At 43.7% G+C, this 24,282-nt stretch overlaps 1 protein-coding gene across 2 annotated transcripts in view; it reads right to left on the bottom strand.

Annotated features, from left to right (window-relative positions):
- The window catches only part of znrf3 (zinc and ring finger 3), a 66,618-nt gene extending 43,873 nt beyond the window's left edge, over positions 1-22,745 (bottom strand). The window contains exon 1 of one of the 2 annotated variants that reach the window (XM_039620886.1): positions 22,235-22,745. In XM_039620886.1, the coding sequence (XP_039476820.1) occupies positions 22,235-22,465 (231 nt within the window). In that variant the 5' untranslated portion in view covers positions 22,466-22,745. The remainder of the gene's footprint in view (positions 1-22,234) is intronic. The other variant, XM_031746862.2, reaches the window with a different exon arrangement.
- Positions 22,746-24,282: the final 1,537 nt, after the last annotated feature.

Raw genomic sequence — 24,282 nt, forward strand, 5'->3', positions numbered from 1 at the left:
TAAATATTTTAGTCGCACTTTTTTCAACAACTACATTTAATTTATCCCCATTTTTCCCCCTTTTATGCAAAATGCAGATGTTAAATATTCACACTGACCTCGACTGTGCACCAGCTGAAAGCTATTTTATATTTGTATATAAAATATGAGGACTCCTGTGACACATGGGTTTATGTCATCACCGAGTGTCCTTGCAACCCTTTCCATGAACTAGAAAGTATGGAAGCCAGTTTCCGCCACTAAAAAAGAAAAGTATCTATAACTCGAAATTTCGACTTATTAACTTGAAATTTTGAGAAAAGTAACTTGAAATTTCGAGTTAGCTCTGCCAATCAGTAATCTACGTGGAATGCGCGCTCAAAACCGGATCACAACAAATTGGCGCTTTCGAGAGTACGTTTGCTGATAGTAACGCCATGTGATTCAGCTAATAACACAAGGATTTCATCATTTGTGAAGCCACGCTTAAAATAATCATTTGTGCATTCATCACTGGCTGTAATACTGGTAGCTTAGCTGTAGCATTTGTAGCTGAGGGCTTCAGCTTCCGGGTAACAAGGAAACGACATAATTCACTTAGATTACTGATTGGCAGCGCTAACTCGAAATTTCGAGTTATTAACTCAAAATTTTGAGAAAAATAAGTCAAAATTTCAAGAAAGATTAGTCGCAATTTCGAGTAATGGATACTTTTTTTTTTTTTGCGGAAACAGGCTTCCATAAGGAAGTCATCATTTTTACATAACTAAAAAGCTGACGCTGCAGTCTTGACAAGTTGCTCCTGGATGTTTTTGCCTCAAGATCTCATCAAAGCCATCGTATTTGTAAGCCTAGCTGCAGCTTTTTCTGTGGGACCATCCATGTTTTGATGAGGGGTAGCCATTGCTGCATCATAGCCTTTTAGTAACCACAGACATGGATCACATCAATGACATCTCCGAATACTAATATAGCCATTAGTGATATATAAATTACAGGCACAGTCAAATTCTTTTTCTGCATAGTTTATTAGTTTGTTAGCAAGCTGTGGTCAGTGCCCAGGGTCAGCCATGATACGATCCCCCCCAGCCTTCAGAGCAGACAGGGTTTAGGGGCTTGCTCAGAAACTCAAGCTTTTGATCAGTAAGCCAGAGGCCTAACTGTTAAGCCACACTGCCTCAAATGAAGCCAACAGTGATTCGGAGACACAAATATGGTGGAAGCTAGATTTTCTGTCCAGCTTTGAAAATGTGTTTTCCTGTCTTCTATTATTCATTAACGTTCTCATTGTAAAGAGAATTATGAGGTGTGGGCTGTTAGTTTGGCAGACACCTTAGAGACATCACACTTATTTTCTATGAATCCATCTGAAGAAATAACAGGATAAAGTCATCACAAAGCTAACTTAAAGAAGACTGCTTTGTTTTTTTAAATCCCACCATACTTCTCATCTAAAGTTTCAGTTTAAAGTGCCCTTTCAAAAGATTCTTTCAAGTGTTAGGAGGTCTGGGACACGAGCTATGCTAGGCAGAATGGACCAGTGGTTTATCCCACCTCTAAACTTAAAAGCAGCAGTCGTCTCTGCGTGTGGTTTTTGAACCTCTCCCTGTGCTTTTTCTGACCAGTGATCAGGTTAGACAAGTCCCTCTATTCAGAGCTACACAGCAATACCGATATCCCCAAAGAGAGGGAGGAGGGTGGAGAAGAAGAAGGGAGAAAAATCCCATCTGAGAGATTAACTCACAGCACCCAACCGAGCCAGTGCTGGGTTCACTGGCTCACTCGGTGCTATCTTGCGCACTAGTCTCGTTCTTAACCAAAGCATGTCTTTGATACTCGACTAGAAGGAATCTGGAGGCGTTACAGGTTTCTTTTGTGCTCTACACTGCAGTTTGTGTGTGTGTGTGTGTGTGTGGTGTGTATGCGCGCGCAGGAGTGTGTGTGCCAAGGCTGGGATTTCTTTTCTTTACCCCCCCTCGTTTCCCTCCTCCTTTCTTTTTCACCCTCTTCCCTCTGCCTTCATCTCCTGCTCCCCTTCCCCCATCCCAAACACCAAATCAGTCAATCATAAACATTTCCTCTGTTTTTTGGGGAGTTTTTGCAAAATAAAATCCTCATAAATGCTTTCCCCCTGTCTACAAACTAACTCTACCATTGAAAGTTTCAGAGCCGCTGTTCCTGCGTATCATATTTTGATGTTGACCGAAGGTGGTGACCACTTCAGAAGAGTGGATTTTAGACTGAGGTGGTGGCAGGGAAGGGGGGTTGGTTGGGGTTGTGTGGGTGAGGTTTGACTCCCCTTGGAGATTTTCTTAAACCCATTACATCAGCTTTTTTCTGCTTCATGGGCTCCAAGTCCTGGGCTTTTGTGAGGGTAGAAAATGACCTAAATTGACATTCAGAATGGTCGTGGTTGGTTAATTGTGGCCAGGCATTTTTGGCATAAATAAAACAAGATTCCAGAGGCCTTCTTCTTTAAGCCTTTTACGGATTCTGCTTTTTAGTAAGCACAGCCCCCAATAATTGTGAAGTGGTCATACCCAGCTTTCTCAAATATGCTCAAACCTTGCAGATCAAAAGAGAGGAGTGTGTGCTATCAGAGTGATTCTGAGAAGTGATAAAGAAAAGAACAGTGCAATATCAGCGAGCAATTGCTCAACGCCCACATTCTGGTTCACCTTTTGAAGAAACTTCTATGGTTTTTCACCAACTGTGCAGTTTTTGCATTTCTGCTTCCTCAGTGGCCAACATATTAAGCGTTCCCCAGCTTTGATGGCCACTTTGTGGTGATCAAAGTGGCACATCCGCATGCCGTGGTTCTCTTTCACTTACAAGTGCATGTTTTTCCTACAGATATGATCGCAGAAGTTGACATTTTGAGAAATGCAGTCAACACAAGCTCTCCCCAACAAAAGGGAGAGCAGACTCAAGAGAAAAGTGTGAAATAAGAAATGAAACACCAGTCCTGCTAAGCTCTACCCACACATTCTAATCAAAAGGCTTAACAATGGCTGGCCTAAAAAACATAAAAGAGAGAGGAAAAATTCAAAAGAGGCCACTTGCTGGTGCCGGGCAAACTGATCAGCTGCACATAGACTGTCAAAAGCTAGTGGGAATGTCAAAAGCACCACTGATCTCTCTCTTTCTCCCCTAATGTGATCAAACAGTGGTTCGTTCCCGAGAGGAGGTCAAAGAAAGAGAAGGAGAGAAAGTGAATGGGAGCTTTGGTGCGCCATAGGAAGCCGGCCACCAGCAGCATATCCAAGCAGTGAGCACAAAACAACATGCTGTCTCTCAAGCTTCCTTTCACTTCCATGGCGAGGGGGAAAAGAAGAAGAGTGGGCTGAGGAGGAAAGAGTGGCTGGGCAAACAGTAAGGGGTAAGGGCTCAAAGGGGCCCGGTTGCCCGGGTGAGGGGAACCCACTGCACCAACAATGTCCACCATCAACCGTCCGGCTTTGGGCCAGACCCCGCAGAGGTGCGCTTGGAGGTCAGTGGCATGGACAAAAAGGACTGGAACAGCCCTGCCCCTGGCAGAGCAGCTGGGTTCAGGGTATCGAAGCCTAGGATTGAACCGGGGCGAGGTGTGTGAATCTTTTAAACACATCCAAAACCTGTGGTCAGTGAATCAGCTTTAAAGATTGCTACTAGTTTCATGGTTGGGCAATATTTAAACATTTTTCAACACTGAAAAGCCTCTAAATGAGCAACCAGGTGCGGAGAACACATGCTATTAGCTTGTGCAGCATGCCTCCAGGATAGCTCCGATATTTGTTAGATGAAAGAATGGAGACTTGGACACCAGTGCTTTGCTTTACAGTGTTAATCATCGGTCGCGCAAAGCCAGGTCTCCACATTCATTAGTAACACATGTGGAGAATGTTCACCAGTGTTGGTGCCCAGCTCTGCCACACAAAACAGAAAGACTATTCCAGAGTTGTATTTTACAAGTGAATCAGTTAATGAGTTGAAGGATTATAAACAAAACCATAAACACAACAACAGTGGAGTTAGCACATCGATATATTAGCTCAATAACTCAACCCTAAACAGTTTTTTTCTTTATTTTCCAGCGTTTTATAAATGAAAAATGCACAGAAATACATAGTTTTGCTGGACAATGTAAGGAGGCAATAGGATAATGTTGTATGTATTGCAATCTCTGTTCATTCAGTATGATATCCAGCTCTCAAAGATGCTCTACCTATAACCCTCAGGCAATGTTGCTAGGAAGAGGAAGCGTGTCACAGGCATGAATTAGAGCCTCAGTGCAGAAGCTGGGGACAAGATACAGTTCATATGTGACCTGATTTAAACTGCTGAATGTTTTATTAAAACTCTTCAAAGCACGTTTACTTATTCATAGTGCACCCTGGGAGTTGTAGTTGACTTGTTGTTGCTCATCTTTTGTGTTGCTGACAGTTTTAAAAAGACATTCAAGAGTTAATTTCCCATCAAAGCCTCGGAAGTGCGCCAAAAGCCTGTCACCTGACACCATCTATGCTTCGTCAATCTGGGATGCTCCAGCAAACGCCTCCCGCTTTGCAAGTCTAAAGCATGCGCCGAGCTCCACTTTTTGCCCCCCTCCGCTCGGTCAATATAAGTTACCATAACGATCCAGCCACACCTCCCTCCGACTGCTTGAAAAACAGTTTGCGCACACAGACCTACACACTCACTCACTGTCCCTCCGCATGCACCAATAAAAGGGGGGTGGGGCCGCAGCGGTGATCGGACAAACAACGTTCTTGGACTTCTGCCGAGCGAGGCTATTGTGCAGGCGCGCAGTAAAGAGACACAGAGAAAGGTTGTGGAGGAGTGGGGGTGGTGTCGAGGTTGCTTCAATGGCTGGCTCCATCAGTGGGTGGAGATAAAAAGCAGAAAGGTGCCAAGTTGAGGCCTGGGCAAGGAGGTGAAAAATGCAGTGGCAGGTGATAGCAGGTGAGGTGGATTTAGAGAAAACATTTGTTTGTCTTCTGAGTAAGTTTAAGTTCAGATAATATTATTTGTTAATAATTAGTTAATAAAGTACCTGGATTTGTATAAATCAAAGTCTGATCAAACATTCTGCTAGTCATTAAACTAAACACAATATTTGTAATATTTACTGCATTCAACTTCACTATTAGCCCGACTGACTCATGGCCCATATTTACCAATATATTCACTATCTTTCATGACCCTAAAGCCGAAGGGTTAAAAAGAGCAAAACTTTAAATCATCAGAGCTGCTTTATATTAAAGAACAAACTCCCAAGGGGAGAAATAGGTTGGGTTTGTTGATTTGGTTGAATAAAGCCTCTAATAGGGAGTTTCTCTTCCATAAAAAACAAAAAACACAAAAACGGGAACATAACATGCTCTTACGTATGTGTATCATTTCCTCATCACCTCATGGCCAGGTCACCTGACCATTTAATGTTAAGCCACACCACCACTTGAGAACGGTGTCTATGTATTTTCAATGTTCCACAATGGGTGGGGATATGTGTTTTTTTCATTTAAACTTTCAGGACTTGAGCGTATGCAAGTAAAAGATAACCCAAGTTTAAGAACTGTCATTAAAAAGTAATTATTTATGATTGGAGTTCTGTATTTCAAGTGATCAGCTTCGCCACAAGCAGCCGCAGCTTGAGAAGATGCCTTAAACACGATTGCAAAAACTGCAAACCTCCCCGGAAATTTATGTATGTGCCCTGGGCAATAGAACGTTTCCCTTTTTGCAGCAGGGTCAAAATAAATAGTGTACACAAGGCCAAGAGAGAGCCAAAGTACATTTTAATTGATGTGGAAATAATTCCATTACCATATAGCTCCCTATAAAGGGTGATTTGTTCTTTTGATCACTTCAGAGAGTGTTTATGAAGTCACTGTGGGATCAGCTTGGGCCCAGGGGCAAGGCCAGCCACTAGAATTCCTCCGAACATTTGTTTAGCAGCAGGCCAAGTGCAGAGCAGTGCACAAATGCCGTATTGTTCCTCTCCTTCTCCCTAGCTGCGCTGCCAGAGGTACAAGCTGACGGAGGCAGTGGGAGAAGAGGAATAAGCGCTCTGGAATAAGCAAGACCCAGAGGATAACCATCGTTTAAGAGTTAAACATCAAACCTACTTTACACAAATGTATTTCCTGTCAGCAGCGTTAGCGGGCTCTTTGAAAAGCTAATGGCCAGCATCTAAAGATAAGGTCATTTCACAGTTCAGAGAACTGTTCAGCTGCCCAGTGGTCAGCTCTTTGGCATGTTGTGGCTTTAATAGTCAGAATCCACTGTGTGTAGTGCACAGAGGTAATATTATGAAATAGCTATAAATCTAAAGACTCATGAACCTGACAGTAAATTATACAATCGCAGCCAAAAAGTTCCTCCCACATTCAAATATTTGCATGGGGACGTTTGAAGAGGTTTATCTGCCCTGGAGTCCAGAGACTGTAGCGCTATAAACCCCTAGGGAGCCATGTTATTTGATTTGTTTTTTATTAGATGCAAGGAACCACTTAGCTGACTGTGACCTACGGGGCATTTGGCTCCACATCTAAGAGGACTGCAGGTTGCAAGTCCTTTTCTGGAAAAAGAGGAGCTATGGCAAATAGTGTCCCTGGAGACAAAAAAAGGCTTGAAAAACTGTCTGAAGTTAGAGTCATTTAGAGAGGATGTCAAAACAAACAATCTTGAGTCTTCTCAGGAGGCAAAACTCTTAAAGTTTTTGAAAACCTCTTAGGTGGCTTGGACAAATTTCAAATTAAATCTTGCAGAAGCAATTAGTTCAGAACTCGTGTTTGTTCTGAACATTGAGGTATTGGCTAAGCTAGATTTTAAACAGACAATTGATGCAATAAAACACTGTAGAGGAAAGGGGCAAACTAAGCCTCTTTGAGGGTATTCCAGCACTTCACCATGACGTGATAAAGCTGACTATCCAATTCAGAAGATCTAAGTGTGATGAATGGTAAAAGCACACGGCTGGACATTCAAATGGCCTGGCAAGTTTGGCCTATTTCTGTATATGAAATTCCACTGCAGCTATGGGTCAGGACCTCTTGGTCCTTAGGAAAGAATGTGTGACTTGGAAAAGGGCTGTTTGCATCCTCTGGCCTCCCAGCTGGGAGGAAAGAATAAGGATCAAAGAGGCTCTGCGAATCTCTAAGAGGGGCATTTGGCATAGACCCGAAGGGGCATGTGAAGGGTCTGGGAGAACTTTCACTCTTTATGCATCAAGCCTGGAAGCTCCAAACAGCTTCTCCTTTCTTTGTTAATAATTTGAAATAAAAAAACATGAAAAGACTGCAACGAGCCTCAGCTATTAGTGCCCCCAACTAGCATGTAAACATATGAGATGTACAGTACAGTGAGCAGTGTGTTTACCTCACTGGCCATCTACGCAAAGGTGGATGATGACAATGATGAAACCTCTTGTAAGGCCATTGCAGCGCCTTCTTTGTGAAAATACTCTTCTGTGCTTATCTGCCAACTTCATATCAGCTTTAAACCAGCTGAATGGCCTACAGTCAAAGGAATCACAGCTTTCAGTTTTTATTAATATCTTACATCTGTTCCATGAACTGCATGAGATAAATTTCATCAACATGATGTCCCCTTTTTAAGCCTCCTGACTTAGGCATTTTGCTCCATCTTGTTTTTTGAAACCAGATGTCACCAGTAAGGTGGTAGGACCTGATGGAGAAATTATGCTGTCCACTTGTATAGTAGAGCCTTGTCAATCACAAAGAAGAAGCTGCTACTTTCAGCTGTTCCCTTGTTCACAAAGGGCTGCCGCAGTGGGTAGCGCTGCATGTTTGATTTGACAGAGTTTTAATGCCGGATGCCCTTCCTGATGTAACCCCAAAGGGATTCATGTATCCCCCCTGGGATTAGACCAGGGACCTTGTGCTTGTTTTGAGAATGTGCAAACCACGAAGCCAAAGTCTTAAAAAAACAAAAACATACCCCGCTTTTTATCTTTTTTAATACAAAAAGAAGCTACATTAACAAAAACAGCATTTTGTATTACATGACCTGAAACTAGTTATTTAGACCATAAACTTGGTTACTTAGTTAAGTGTCTACCGAGTCAGGCAATACACATGATCATTTTCTCATAGACTTCTATACAAACTGACTTATTTTTGCACCCAGAAGAGTCAGTCTCTGCAGCCCCTTGCAAAATCAACAACACCAACATAACTAAGTATATCCCCACACAGGTGGCTATTATAGTTGGTGCTGTGGGTGTGTCGTCTCAGCTAAACTCATGTGTATGAATGTAACAGGCATGTCACAATAACAAGGGCAGGTCGTAGGCTGAGAACAGAGCGTCTTTTGTGGGGCGAACCTGGACGATCAGCATCCTTTGTCAGGCTTCTGCCCCTACAAGAGAGCTGAAGCCTCCAGACCTTCAGCACCTAGTCTGCCAGCCAACCAGGGCCCAGCCTGGAGAAGCCTGTCATCACTACCACAGAGGCCTCTATTCATGCCCGCAAAGACAAAGCCAAAAGTGTACAGCAGCCATCCAAGGCATCCCAAGCATCCAGATATCCACCAGCGATATCATTTTAGGCTTTTGTGAGCCTGTGCTTTGGTTTCCCGCCGGTCTATCCCTACCATCCCAGCTCTCCTTTCCCTCCATGTCAAGGATTTATCTTCTTTGTGATGCACAGACCTGACATACGCTGCTACTTTGCATTGAAACCGGATGCCAATTAGAACTTCATGTAAGGTTTTAAATATACTTTACATCTGTTTTAAGTTACATTCTCTCATTGGCCACATGTGAAATGACACTTTTTACAATCGCTGCAGCAGTTTTGTTTTCACAAAAGACTATTTACACTTGTACTCTTTGTTGGCTGAGCAGGTGAAAGAACAAAAGGCAAAAGAGCTTCAACCTTGTCGACGTATGCATTACTGCCCATTTGCCAAATGCTTACACTCTCTCCAAGTGTCATGCAGAAAGCTTACTTGTGTAACTAAAAAGGCAGGTGTTTAGATGACAGTGAGGCTGCACTGTAAAGAATTTACATTGCTGGCTCCCATGTCAGAGCCTTTCCGGCATGGCCCTCCTCTGGCCACACTGGGCCCCCGAACTCTTGTGGTGAAATCTCCACCTGCTGATAACATCAGCCCCCCAAACCTCCCCCTCCCCTTTTTCTCGGGCATGTGTGGCGGCCACTGATAAAAGAACGGCAGATAAGAGGAAACACAAGCTGTGATGAGGAACACATTGCGAGCCAGGAGTACAGAAAAGAACATCAGCCCAGTGGAATGGAAAGACAAGGAGAGAGATAGAAGAAGGAGGGGGTGGAAAAAAGGAGGAAAACAAGCCTTGAAGGAGTAAGAGAAGAGAATGGCAAGGAGGCAAAGTGAGAATCTGAGACTGATTAGAGGAGAACACCGGGTGGAAGAGAACAAAATGAAAGCTGTTGTGTATCCCCAGGCTAAAAGCGGAGATAAGATTACGCTCTGTCACACAAAACTGAAAAATAGTAAATATGAATAGTTGCAAGACTTAAAAACACACGTTAGTCCTGCAGGGAAACTGCATTAAGTCTTTACAGTGTATTTTTGAACCAAACCCGCTGCTTCTGAGATTCAGGATGCATGTGGTTTGTGGAAAAAAACAAACAAAAATTGAACTGCAATCAAGCTCACAGACAAGTACCTATAAATATCGAAACACTAGAAGTAGCATAAATACATAGTACTGCATCCACACAAGAAGATCGCTGTGTACAACACTGTTGTTGTATTTCGCAAACACGAGAGAAAGGGTGCAGTGTTCGGAGTGAGTTGTTTAACTATAAAATGAATACATTCATAAACTCCATCAACTGACAAACCTCCAGATCTTCTGCAGATTCCAGATCTGGAAAAGGGAAAACTGTGAATGTAAATAAATCTGAGCTGTTGACACAGGCAAAGAGTGGAGTAGACAGGTGCCACAATGACACCAGTAACCTCCAGGGGATGTATGCATCCCATAGCGGTGTCCCCTTTCAAGATGGACACCAGAGGGGACAAACCAGTTGGTCCATCTCCGGGGTGTGAGCACAGCAGCGGGTCACTCTGTTACAGTCAGAAACATCCACAGCACAGGCAACGTTTCACAATCATTAGCGCGGATCTTTCGGCACAAAATCTGATTTCCGTCCGCACTAAAAACACTTTGTGTCCTTAAATACAACACAAATGTTCATTTGTCTCATTTTAATTATATGCTGAGAAGAAAAAAAAAACAACTTTCTATTTTACTTTGTGTTAAATTATGCAGGACACAAGCAGCTCTGGTATGCTTAAAATCTAATCCATCATATATGCTGCAAAGCAGTCTATTAGCCTGCATTTAACCCAGTACCTCCTACCCCTGGCCAGGCTGCCTCCTATTGGCTCAGATTCAACGCAAAGTGTCCCGCTAATCCAACAGTTGTCTGGCTACGCTGAAAGTCACCTCTGAGTCCAGCTCTAGCACTCGCGTCAGGAATCCACAGGCTCTTTGCATACCGAGCGGCCGGATATCCTCTAGTTAAAGAGGGTCCTCTAAGCCAGGGACATGTGTTGGAAGACTGGGGAGGGTGACAAGGGGTAGGGTTGTTTTTCTGGGCCTGGTGGCAGGGACGTACAGGCAGTGCTTAAAAGGCCTTTGGAGTGACATCAGCATCACTTTGAGCTGGCACAAATAGTGAAATGAGAGCAGTTCCATAGAAACCAATCCATTTTCCTGCTGATCCTCCGAGCTCTGCAACACGCCGGCTAAAAGTGCAGTTGCTTCTGCTCTGAGCCTGCGGATCTGCGCATCTGTGAAAGGCTTTTGTGTTGCTGTCGGGGCAGAACAAAGTGAGTTCAGGTTACTGCACTCCTCCCGTTATTGGCCCACATTGTCTCTAATTATTCCAGCAAACATTGACACAGCATGTGTGGTCCCACTTTTATACACCCTCCCCCTTCCCCTCCCGTGCGGAACAGAGACACAAGACGGAGCAAAAAGACACTGAGAAAGAACCAAGAGAAGGAACGAGCAAAAGAAACGCACTTGCATTCACAGCTGTTAATTTTTTATGACACAATTGTATGTGTAACTGGCTTACGATGCTTTCATGTGAAGAGGACTGTTGCGTTATCCTCACCTTTCTTCCATGCTGGCTCAACTCACAAGGATAGAAGCGCCATGCCAACTCAAGCTTTTAATACATAAGCAACCAAGACCAATCAGCAGGGGGGGGGGGCAGACTGCAAAAATGATGGAGACTTCCTGGATGCAGTAACCAAAAAGCTGAAAAAAGCCCTTCTCCACAACTTAAAAGCTCAATCCCACACTCTAATTTGAATTCTGAAGCTTTCCCGTTGCCTGGGCGATTCAAACTCCAGCTTTTGCAAAACAGTAATTATGACAAATGTATGCATCACTACCTTCCCAAATCCTCGGTCCATGAGCTTAGCTTGAGGCAGTGCTGCAGGAAAGCTGACCGAAATGCATAATGTGCGGTTGCCAACAGGAAACGGCTCAAAATCGGGCACAAGGATAAACTCGTGTTAAATCAAAACATAAAATTTAGGAAATATCGTAACAGGCGCCTTAATTTGTTATCACCTATTATCATTTGGTGGCAACACTACTGAAAAACCTCAGTGGAGTGTAAAGCCATTATGGAGAATTCACATAAAAGCCTTTCTGAGAAATTCCCATCCAGATCTTTACTGGAAGCCCAACTGACAAAGTGACTGACTCAGCTGTCAGGAAGCACGGCATTTTAAGTTTTGCAGATGGGTTCTGATTAATGTTAATGGATTCATATTTTCTGAATTTAACAACCCTCACCGCCTTTGAGACCGGATGCTTTGGTTTGAAGCTAATTAAGATTAGGACAAACAAGTGTGGCACTTGCAAGCACAAAAGCCCTGAGTGCTCGACAGCGAGTCGAGACCACATAACTGCACATCTAATGTCACAAAAAGGGTTATTACTGAAGCACACATGTACCCACTCGCTACCCCTCAAAAGCACCATAAGCTTGCAGCTCCTATATATATATATATTTTTTGTTCAGATTGCTGGTCATACAACATCCACCCAATGTAGTATCTTGGACACCCGGCCTTGTCAATATTTTACGCTGTGAGCTCTGGTGTGGAAGTCTCTGAGCTAATAAACCCAGTCTGGCCTCATGTTGCTGTTTTTTCCTGCCAACACATTACTGACTGTGCACTATGACCATTCATTAGCATGTTATAGAATAGCCTTTAGATGATTGCTTTACTAAGAGCCCTCAGCTTGCCAGCTTAGTTAGGTTTAAAACAAAAACAATGCCAAATGGGTCTCACCTAATCTTACTCCAGCCATCACAGACTGCGACATTTCCATAATAATGTTCACATTTATGCATCTTTTATTAGGCTACAGGGCATGTTTCATAATAAAAACAAAGTGAAAAACAGTAAGTCTGAAAGTTTTATTCAGTTTACAACTGCTGTGAAAAAAATTAAACTATTGCATCAAATTCCCAGCACCTAAAAAAAGTGCATTAAAAACAAATTTGGTCTCATTTGTCTTGTGGTTTGTTTGTTTTTTTGTATAAAACCTATAAGTATAAAAATGACAGTCTGAGGTTTTGTTGATCCTCTCATCCATTCCCAAAGTGTGAAACTACTCCTGCCATGATGCTCAGATCCCAAGTATCATTACTTTTAGATCATAAAAGTATCAGAGCTTTTTCTTATGCATAAATAATACGACCTTCAGATCCTCCTGCATTCATTATATGAGAGCGAAAAAGATGCTTCCAATATGGTGAGGCCACTATCCAAATCTTTGAGCCACATTCCCTGAGATGTGTTTACTTCGAAATGCCTGCGGGATGCATGTCACCCTGGGGGTGACAATTTGACTATGTCACATGCCTGTGGGATGCAGACAGAATAGCAAAGGGCTGTATTGGCCTGTCTTTTTCTGTCATTCCCATCCTCTCCCACTCCATCTCTCCTTTCTCTTAAAACAGAATTCTGAGAATCTAGATTTCCTTGACATGTCCAAGGACACGCTGTCATTAGTGAGCCAAGTGTGTTTGAACAAAGTGCCCATACAGTGTCAGGGGAGAAGGGGAAAAAAAAGCATATCTCCTTGGCCTTTTATGAAATTGCTAAAAATGGGAAGAGCAGCTTTTACAATGATGCATGACACAAGGATGAATCTAGATAAATACAAGAGAAGTTGTGAAACAGAGAAAGCATACTGACAAAAATAATGATGTCCTCCATTTTATTTTGCTTATTTAGCGAGCTGTAAGCTGTGGCATATGCTAAAAAAAAAAGAGGGAGAAAGTCTTGACATTTTTCCTGACAGTAATATGCAAGAACAATGAAAGGTGAACAGATGGATTGCAAGGAGAAAGATATGGACACAGCTGGCCAGGAGTAATTATCCTAACCTTTTCATAAACACTCGGGTTCATGCTGAGCCAGGAGGGTACAGGTGGTGGGGAAGGGTGGGGTCTGGAGTAATGCAGAAAAAATGTGCATGGCATAAAAAGTCGCATCTATTAGCCAAACTGATCATGACGATGTTTTAATGTATTTAATTACCGATCAGGCGTCTCGTTCATCAAAATATACCTCTCGTGCAATGTTGTTGAAATAAAAACTCATTTTAAAATAATATCTACACTGATATTAGTGGAAAAAAAAATCATGCCTGATAGTACTGCACTATAATAATACAGCTTTCCTCTACGGAGTCCCATGACATTTTGTATAATATTGGCATGGACAGAATATCTAACATGTAGTATTGGATATACCATGTAAGCCTTCCAATACTGGCTGAAAGACTTAGACAGCACTTCTTCCCCAGCGTGAGGTTCAATTGCAGTATCCACCTAACAGCAGCACTTTAGAGGCAATGGCACCTGCAAACTGACACTGAAACGGGGCCAACACAATCTATAACTCACAGTGGTTCGCCACGCTTTCTGCCCTCCGCCCTCCCAGCAGCACAAAAGTCTCAGTGTGGATACAATTATGTGAAACTGCTGGCTATTTTGCTAATGAGGCTTTCACTGATGATGTGCTGACCACATAAGGAACATTTCCAGTGTAACTGAGCATTTTAACTGCTGGAACACCAGTAAAACAACAGGTTAGAATGAAAAGCAGAACACCATATGTCTTTGGGATAGAGAATATTTTAATAATCAGTTTCTGGGAGGAAAAAAAAAAAATCAGAAATGAACTGCCATTTGTAGCAATAAAGGAAAGCTTTGATACAAAATCAGTTTTTTCCGCCCTCCATGTAAGTATATTAGCAATTTGCTGCAATAGCCTTGAGCTGCAGCATTACAGCCTTCATTGCTGAAAATGCTGAAGCCTCTTTTTTTCTAACCAGCAACAAAGGCTTTGTGCTGCCGTCCTGACTTGTGAAACCGACCCCAGGATGGAGGAATTAAAAGGCTGGACTTCAAATGAAATAAAGTGCAGCTGTTTAGTACTAATTTAACTTCAAAGGGAACATGCACTCGCAAAACAAGGACGAGGAAAAGATAACTTCAATCGGAGGCATGCAAATAACCTCTGGCATACTGAATCAACAACAGCAAATTACTGTTGTGCGCTGTCAACAACGGAGATACTCTCCAGCAGCGTGTGCTCGGCAACTGTCATGAGAGCTGTCAATGAGTTATCAGCCTGATTATCATGGGGGCATTTTGAAGGGATCTGTAGTCGTGCACATTAGAAGGGAAGTACACGCTATCTCACACATGTAAACACAAGACCTGTATAAACTTTACAAAGAACAAAGTCAACTCTGTTTCACCTATTGTATACTTTAGAAACGCCCCGTGCATGTACCCATCCACTGAAATCAGACCAAATCCATTTCCTGTTCCTTTTTCCCCCCACTGGGATTCGTCCAGCAGCAGTGTCAGGGGGTGACCCAACACCTTCACCTGCAAGGTGCTCAGGCTTCAGCCAAACACTCAAAGTATTTTTCTCACCGTGCTTGTGCAAGGGAACACCTCCATCTTTATTTGTATGGGAGCGGATTTAGCTCGGGGGCCTGCAATTGCATCATCACTCGGTTTTGTGGCGACGCATATCAGGCCCGGCATTAGTCAGAGAGGCCTTTGAAGAGTTTGGCCCAGCCCTCGCTCGCTCTCTTCCTCTCTCCGCCTCCCCTCCACCCCCACCTCCGCACTGCCTTTGATGTGAGCACGCGGTGCTGCGCTGAGCATCGTGGCCTCCCAGGCCTCCCTGCCTCGCCTGATCCTATCTGCTCAGGCGGCACATTCATGTGGTTTACACCCGCAGCATGACTCCCGGCAGCTATTCACCCCAGCCCCGCAGGCCCCTCCCTGATCAGCCCTGTTCAGGGTCCAGGGGCTGGACAGAGCTGCTGCATGGCCTGAGCTGCCGGCAGGGATCGAAGAGAAGAAGCAGAAGAACAGGAGGAATTGTAGAGGCTTTATGGAGGCCCTAGGCTGTACTAGGGAGCTTTTATTGGCATAGTTTGTCAGTGAAGATTCTACATTTGCAGATTCATAAAATGGAAAAATTTCACCTGACCCTTTGGGATTTCGGGAGATAAATCTGTTTTGCTTTGGCAAAGAATTTACTCTTACAACTACAGAAAAAGTGATTCATCTTAAATGAAAATGAGTTTTCCTGGGGATAGTCCTTCAGCAAACATTACAGGCAACAGAAAGTAGAAAACCCTGTGTCCCCAATACCTTCAGAATCCCCATGAAACAGGGACAATATAAAAATAGAGTCAATTTTTCACTTCAGAATCCAAGGCGCATGTTTAGCAACAGGAAAAGGAGGAGGTGGGAAGATGTAGTGATATATCTTCATTGCAGAGCCAAGAGACATGCAGCGCTGTGCCAGAAAAAAAAATTACACAGATAACCCAGCTTGTTCACATCTGACCAAGCGAGACCAATCCATCATACCTCTGACCTCATTGTGCTACAGCCTGCATCGTCCTCATTACTGGAACAACTACCTGCAGACACAAAAGGAGCCTCACAGTGGTCTACGATGGGAGGGTATAGATGAACATAATGGGGTCAGAGCTTCCACCTGAAACGGATTTATCCCCATCTGGCACCCCTGTACATGACCTTTGCCACTGCTGTGTAGGAATCCATTAAAGGGGGGGGGGGGTTTCCTCATATACAGGCTGTCAAGGGGAACATTCACAACATTAATATGGTGCATAAGACCGAGGTTGATCTGACATGCAAAACCTGTATCTGCTTCACTGAACCGTAAAGAAAATAAAATTGAGCAGAGTTAGTTCAGCTAGACCACAAAGTCGAGCTTAACTGCAACTCTCACAGAGCAGCTAATCTCAGTGTCAGCTTGTACAAGCTGAAGAGTCAGCTGATATCCTTCTATACATCCGGTTGGTAAATGTCACATAAGGTGCACCCATTTGCTTCATTCTCTCTGTTTGTTTTGTTTTGCATCTGCAAGCTACATTGCAACCCACATGCACCCCAGCACCTTCTTTTAATGCCTTAACCAGGTTCATATCTGACGCCTTTGACATCTGCTCTGCCACCTTATGCTTTCCCTGTATGCTCGGTCCTCCCATAATGGAGCCATGTTGCTAAATATAAATGTCTGCAAATTGAAATAACAATCTCCTTTTGACTGTAGAGGTCCTGACAGAACTATGGATGACAAAAGGGCAGGCTCTTCACATATTAATAGCACCATTGTGTGCAAGTGTTTTTGTTCTTACACATGAGGCTCGTCATAATATAATGATGTACACAAAAGAAAGAACTTTGAACCCGGTGTTCTTGAACTTGGATGAGTCGGAAAGATCTGAGATAAGACTTCTCCTTTCATGAAAGACAAACAAGACGAGTGAGGGCACAACAACAGTAAATATACTTAGGAAGGATGAAAAGAAGACAGAGTGCAGGGCTAAGAGGGAAACAGACTCTTTGCACAGCTACCTTCACTGGCAAAAAAAAAAAAAAAAAAAAAAAAAAAAAAAAAAAAGTACAACAAAAGGGGCGACTGGCATTGTGGCCTTCCACAGTTAGTCAGCACATTCCTTGCCGACAACAAAGCATGCCTCTGCCTGGATGAGCTACTGTGAGCATTGTCATTTCATAACCCTCGACCCTTTAGCCTTTGTTTTGGAGACCCTCTGTGTCAGTAGATAAAAATGTGGGCAGAGAGGATGAACTGGGCCTTTCAGCACCATTTCATCAAATGCAGGCAAACACACCAGGGGTTATTCAGAAAGTGAAAACCCCACTCAGGACTTCTCTTCATCTTTAACTTGTCACAAATGTGGAAAAAAAAAAACCCACTTAAGACAGGCAGCATCAAAGAAAAATCATAACCTTGGGGGAAATATGAATAAACATTTCCTCATTACTCAAGTGCAATACAGAGGACATATGCAAGAATTTCATACAAGTGAGCTCAGACATGCAATCGATAGATTGCATGTCTGAGCTCATGTCAGGAGAGGACTGACGCGGGTGAACAGAGTTACTCTGGAAGAGGCCTGGATGCTGGAGAGGAGGCAGCCGCGAGCATCACGCTGACTGCTAATCTCTCTTGGAGTTGAACATCAAAGATAAGCTCAGCCATTCAGCCCAGTGGAAACTAACATAGCTACTGGGGCCACCAGTACCAACATGCACTTGTTCCAGGTGGAGCTGTGCATTCAGTGGGAATGTGAGGCTCAGAGAGGCAAGCGCAGGAAGATAAGACGGAGCAACAGAGCCAGCGGCAGGTGAGCAAAACAACATTTCAGGGTTGGAGAAGCAGCATTTCTGAGTTGAAAGAAGTTTGGACAAGTACTAAGCGATCAAAACAGGAAGTCAGGCATTTCAAGATTGACAGACATCTCAATATTGACTAAAGGTAATCATTACCATTTGGCACACACTTCTTTGAAATTACTATCATTGGAACTGACAGAAATGTTTTGTCATATCAAGCAATTTGGGAAGTAAAAATGTCAGATTTTAGCAGGTTGGTGTCCTCAGAAGCGCAACTTGTTTAATATCACTGGAAAAAATGTGGAAATCTATAATTTGAGCTGTTTTCCAGCCAAATTTAAAGACATCAGACGATAAAGGAATTTTTAGTTACGTTTTGACTTTAGGAAAGTAAATGCAACCCTGAGATTTGTTTCAAGAATGAACTGACTTTCTGTATCCTAATTATCAGGCTGTCACTGGAGCAAGGATAAGTGGGACACAGAGGTGGGGAACGGTCTGAAACTAAGATCCAGGGGCAGCGCAATTCAATATCAGCCCAGTTCACCTGAGCTTCAACTCGAAGTCAGCGGATGCATGAAAAAGACCAGGGCAAAGGTGTGGGATGAGTTTGTGCATATAAGAGGTGGGTGTTAAGCAAGAGAAAGAGAAAAACAGTTTAGTCTGTTCTATTCCAAAAAGGGGAGAAACACAGCCTCAAATTACTTTGGCTGGGACATGAAAGTGAAACAGGGTGGCGGTTAAGAGACGATAGCACTTAAAATACAGCTGCGACCGCCAAGCCAATAAATGGAAAAAAGTAGGGAGCAGCACTTTTAACCTTTTAAACCAGCATTTGTGTACTGCTACTGTTGCTTTGGCGCTGGGAGTGGCCCGGTCCCTGGCACCTACCGTCTGGGACCGGCCCATTATGGCCTCTTGGGGTTTCCAGGCTGTGGCGAGAAAGCGCGCTGGATTCCTTAAACCACTAAAGCTCTCATTATAGTCTAAATGCAGCGCGACACAACTCCTGCCAGCTCCAAGGTAGGAGCTCCAGTATTTAGGCTCATCGTTGTCTTCGCTGAAACCACCACTTTACCCCTGCACAAGAAAAAAAACAAAACTGCCACCTTGAAAGGAGTCGCAAAGCTATATAGCTGCTGACAGTTCATATGCATGGAGACGAAGCTTAAAGGCGAATGGGGTTCTGGGTGCTTCTGGACGTGGGATTCAGGGGATGCTCTGTGTCCCCTCTGAGAGGAAGTACGCAAGGGCACGTTATTCCCTCTGGTTCTGGCCGGCGACACTATGAGTTCCATCTGGTCCCCTGCGTGCCCCTGCCACGTCCCTGCCTCAGCTCTTCACTCACATGCTGACAGCACGGGCCCGCTGGAAATCAGAGGCAGATGTGAACTCATGCAGTGCATCGAAGCTCATTTCGCTACAGGAAAGATGATTTGGCGTTTGAGAGACAATAAAGAGTGATGAGCAGCAGATGGCGTTTCCCTTCGTATTAAATCCATTCTAATCAGAAACGCCATGCGAGTGCTGTCAACGGCGATCAGAATGAAAACAGCACAGCGATGGGAAGCCTAACCGAGTGTTTTGCTGACATCAAATTATCGGTAAATGCAGAAGCAGGATCTGCTGCCAGTGTGAGAAACGCACCTGCTTGAGTCAACCAGGGAATGATTTGGTTGTGCCATCAATGCCCTGCATTCAAGGGTTAACCGAAGTCTGAGCTACCGCTAACCCGTGGAAAAGTACAGCAAGACTGCAAAACAAGAAATCGAATGTTCAGTAGTTCAGTCGCAGGTGATCCAAATTAGGCTTTCCCCCATTTAATTAATTGCTCATTTTCCTTCATCATAGTAGCCTATAAGGCAAGTATTTTTTTTATCTGAGACAATAGGTGAAAACCATTAACTACCTGTACTCTGGTTGCCTAGAACCCAAGTTGAGTTGATGCTGTAAATACACTCTTAAAGTTGTCACGCCTGTTGATACACACACACATACACACTGTCTCACGTCTTGACAGAGTGATTTAAGGAGACATTGATTACTTTGCTATTATGGAGCTGAACTGTAGCAATCAGGGAACTGCCTTGGGAAGCCTGGGGTTTGGCACTGTGGCCAGATATGCGTCATCATGCTTCCCCCCTTTTAGACGAGCTCAAGAAGCAAATTAACTTAATTTATTATTTTTGGCCCCGGCAGCGTGTGCCACTTTTTTCTGCACTCTTCAGTCAGATCAGTGGGGGTGTTAGCTTTGGGGAATTAGCAAAAGGAGAGTCCGGAGCATACGAGTGGTGATCGCGGTTGGGTCTTTGCTGAAGAGTGTTGCCAAGGCCCCAGACTTTTCCCCGGAATCTGAACCCATACCTGCTGAGGTCTGACCGCTATTATACACACACATAAGGTAGCGCAAACCCCTCAGGGCTCTGATCAAACAGAGGACCAGAGGGCTCCACAAACCTCAGGAAGACTTAAGCGAGCTGCTTATTCGCTGAGCTCGAAAGCCTTGAAAGTGGACAAGTGCAACCGCTGCAGAGATCACCGGAGACAAGAACCTAAATATTTGAGTTTAACCCAATTCCAGTGTAAAACAACACCACAGAAATTTCCCAACGCGTTCCTGCAATGTTATTTTACAAGTATAGAATTCAAAAGTATGAAATTGGATACCAGTTTTAAATTATACTCCTCACGTTGTATGATTGTCATTCATTGTCAGTTTCAACTTACATAAATCTTTGGTAAAATAGGAAATTCAAGACAGTGCTCGGGCCCGGACAAACTGCCCCTCCTTATAGCCTGACAAAATATAAGCTGTCTCTAAGTGGTCAGAGGCCATGTTAGCAAAGAAAGCAAACCTAAATAGATGTGGTTTTCAATGTAAAGCTGAGGTCCGACAATTCTGTGTGGTTACCGAGTGGCGCCAAATGGCCATCACTGTGTATAAACAGGGCCCATTTTTGTGCTGAGTATCCCTGCCTTTGATCTCCACATATCATGTTTATTTCAAAATAAGAGCCTATGTTTTTTTTTTTTTTTTAGGGGGGAAGCAAAAATGTGCACTCAAAAGATGCTGCAGAGCAGCTGACTACACTGTTGCAGAGAAGTGAGGGATGGCTGAAGGGTGCTACTAGCTGTCTCGACTAAGTGCATATGCTGGCTGACTGGAGAGCGTAACGGCAATGGAACAACACAACTGAGGCTGAACCTGATTAAGCCTCAGATCCACCACCACCCTGCAAAAACAAATGGTCAGGAATGATTATGGCTGTGGCTTCCGGGGTACTGATGAGCTCACTGACACCTATACTGAAATGATGCCTCCGATCACACTGCAACTGTTGACAAACTTCATGCACATAGCCTTCATATGGATGATTTCGCTGCACTCTGGCTTTTACAAACAGCTCCAAGTTACTGCATCAAGCTTCAAAGAGAGGACACTGGCCATTCAAAAACTGCTTTACATTCAAGTGGCTTTGAATCGCCCACAAAGAGCTGTGCACCCCCTGATCCAGGACATGTTAGAGGTCAGGAAATATAACATTAAACATCAAAGCTTTTGCACATAACTAGAACCCAAACTCTTAAAAACAGTGTCCAAGCACATTAGGCAAGAATAATAAAACATCAAATACACCCTTCTGGCACTTAAGAGAAGCTTCATATTTTAGTGACTCCCACACAGAGTTGGTCCAAGCATAGCCAGCTCCAGCCAAGTGCACTTGTCATGTCTGAGGCCAGGAAATAAAAGATGGAACCGGGATGCTTCTTCCACGACTACTACGCACTCTATTCTTATTTATTTGTGTTTCCGCCGCCTTGAAATAGTTACAAGTGAGTCTTATCCAAAAACGTGCCACTACAAATGTAGTGGTGACGGCTGCACACCAACAGGGTGCAGGCGGCGGGACGTGGGGTTATTTTACATGTTGGTCCGGTCAATAAAAGCAGTGCTATTCCACTACTAAAACTTGCTTTGGGTGGTTTTAAAGCTGGTATAAAAACGCGGCTCAGCTCTGACACGGACAAAGTGCTAAATACGCACAAATAGTAGCTTCGTAGTGTTTTAATAGTGGCCCTTGCGAAATGCGTAACGCCTGCTCGCTACGAGTTTGCAAACTTTTTGGAGGCGGTGGTAGGGTTGTAGCTATTTAACAAAACGGCTCCAAAATGCGTGTGTTTCAGACTGAGGGCGACTGAATGTAAGGCGCGTTCAAGTGAGCTCCAGACATCAACAAAATAACTTGCAAGAGCATGTTTTCCCTGTGAATGAATTCCACAAGATAGGAGCCATCTTGTGACCGCATATGCTTGCAAGCGTCGTTACCATCCTCACACACACTGCCCGCGCGCGCGCACACACACACACACACACACACACACACACCATGTACAACTCTTGTCAGTCCCAGCGGAAAAAGTTTCTAGGAGGGCAGCTTGGTTAAATTACAGCCCGGGTCCCGGTAGCGTTGCTCGGGACCGCCGCTTGTCATCCCCCCGTAAGAAAAAGGACACTTTGCACGTACTTGAACGATCTCCCCCTCCGCGCTGATAGTGGCTCCTGCTTTGGAGAACCGTCCCTGCAAGCCAGTCGTGTAAGTAGTATAATCTCCATTGGGACTGGACTCGAACAGAACCACTTCCACAAAGGCTGTATCCTTGGCGAAGACGGTACCAAGAGAAGCGGCGACCACCAAGATCACCAAGACCACCGAGTCGGGCACACGATCTGAGCCTCTCCTTGGTAAAATCATCATCTTGCCGGCTGGATCTGCGCCGATCGGGACATAATTTCACACGGATGAATTAATCGGGTGAAAATAATCGAAATCAGGTCTGTGCGCTGTGCGGGCGATGCGTCAAGAGTCAGAATTGTGCAATAAAAAAAAAACTGAGCCTTGGCTGAAGCGTGTTTATTTCACCACTGCGAACCCTGTCAATTACATTGCCTGCAAACGCTGCCTCTTTCCCTTGCTCTCTCGCTCCCTCCCTCTCTCTCCCTCTTTTTTCTCACCCTCCTCCTCCTCCTCTACAAAGCGGATCTCCTTTGATCTCTAAACACGTGATTTTTTTTTTTTTTTTAGTTTTTTCTTTCTCTCTCCCAAAAGGGCTCTATCCCCACCCACCACTCTTTCTGACCCTCTCCTTTGCACTCCCCTTTCCGAAGTGCCAGCACTTTGTTAAGGAGGCACCATTGACTTCACTGCACACTGAAAGAGGCACTTGTTGTTTGAGATATCGTGAAGTTTCACGTTAAATTTGAAAGTTATTTGAGTCTCTCGAGTCAAATATGAATTGCAGTCCGTATATTTATTCCCTTCAGCAATCCGTGGCTGCCCGACGGCGTTTTTCTTAGTTCGGAGTCCTCGGTTAAATCTGTTTTCAGCCGTCGTGCCACCTTAAAACAAACACTACCCTCTTCAGGACGCTTCGTGATTTAACCGGGCTAATTTTCCAATTATGTTCAAATGCGCTTACCTTACAGGTAACATTGTTCGTTAATAAGAAGTAGTTTCTCAGTATGACGCCCAAAGTAAGTATGCCATCACTTTTTAGCTTTAGTTCAATCAAATATAAGGAAATTTGAATAAAAATATACATAGTATTTTATAAAGTACCGTGTATGGAAGCTAGCTTGATATAGCTGTCTATCCAAACCTTTCATGAACAGCTCCTCTCATTGCAGCTCACTTGAACACATTTAACTATGCACCAGTCTTAAAAGGAGGTGGTGTCTGTAATTTCACATTTGTAAAAAAGCTACAGTACTGATTCAGCCTTTATGATACATTGTGCATTTATTAAGAAAGGTCGGTTTCACAACCTAATCTTTAAAATGTGCCCACTGCACTTCTCTTTTATACAAACTGTTGCTGTTATTTACTGCAGAAGAATTATTACTCAGTCACTCTCTGGAATAAAGGGTCTATTGTGAAATTTCCCTGCAGACCAGCTCCTGGGGAACATCTTCAGCCTGCTGCCTTTTATTTCACCGCCTGTGAGGCTTCATTATGTGTCTCAGAATAAGAATCTTTTTATTCCTAGAAGGGGAAAAAAAACATAATTTGAATCTTTGTGCAATTGAACAATTCATGAAAAGCGCTCATGGTACCATGCAAGTGATGATGGTACTGTGCGTGCATTGTTCTGTCTTTAATGTAGGCTGCGAGAAAAAATATAGTCTAGTAATGCGCTCTCATATTTTAAGCAGAAAGCTGGCCCTTTTTTCCCCCTCTCAAAATATTAAAGAACAATAATGAAAAAAGACTGATTCTGCTCTGGAGAGACTAGTCTGCAGTATTTTCACCACACTGGCCTCTTGCAGAAAATGTAAGAGCTCTGCACAGTGATTAATATCCAAAAAAGCGTAGAAAACAAGGTTTCATCTTGCTGTCAGCTGTGTGGCAGTGTGATTATGAAAACCAACTGTGAGGACTTTTCAGGTCAAGAATGCAGTCGCCTGTGGAAGAAAGAAAGCGTGATGGTCAACATGTGTTTGGACTCAAAAAAAAAGGAGAGGAGAGGAGGGGAGGGTGTGGGGGTGGCAATTCAAAGCCAAGACTTAAGAAGTTCT

This window comes from Oreochromis aureus, linkage group 12 (assembly GCF_013358895.1).
Source record: "Oreochromis aureus strain Israel breed Guangdong linkage group 12, ZZ_aureus, whole genome shotgun sequence".
NCBI lineage: Eukaryota > Metazoa > Chordata > Actinopteri > Cichliformes > Cichlidae > Oreochromis > Oreochromis aureus.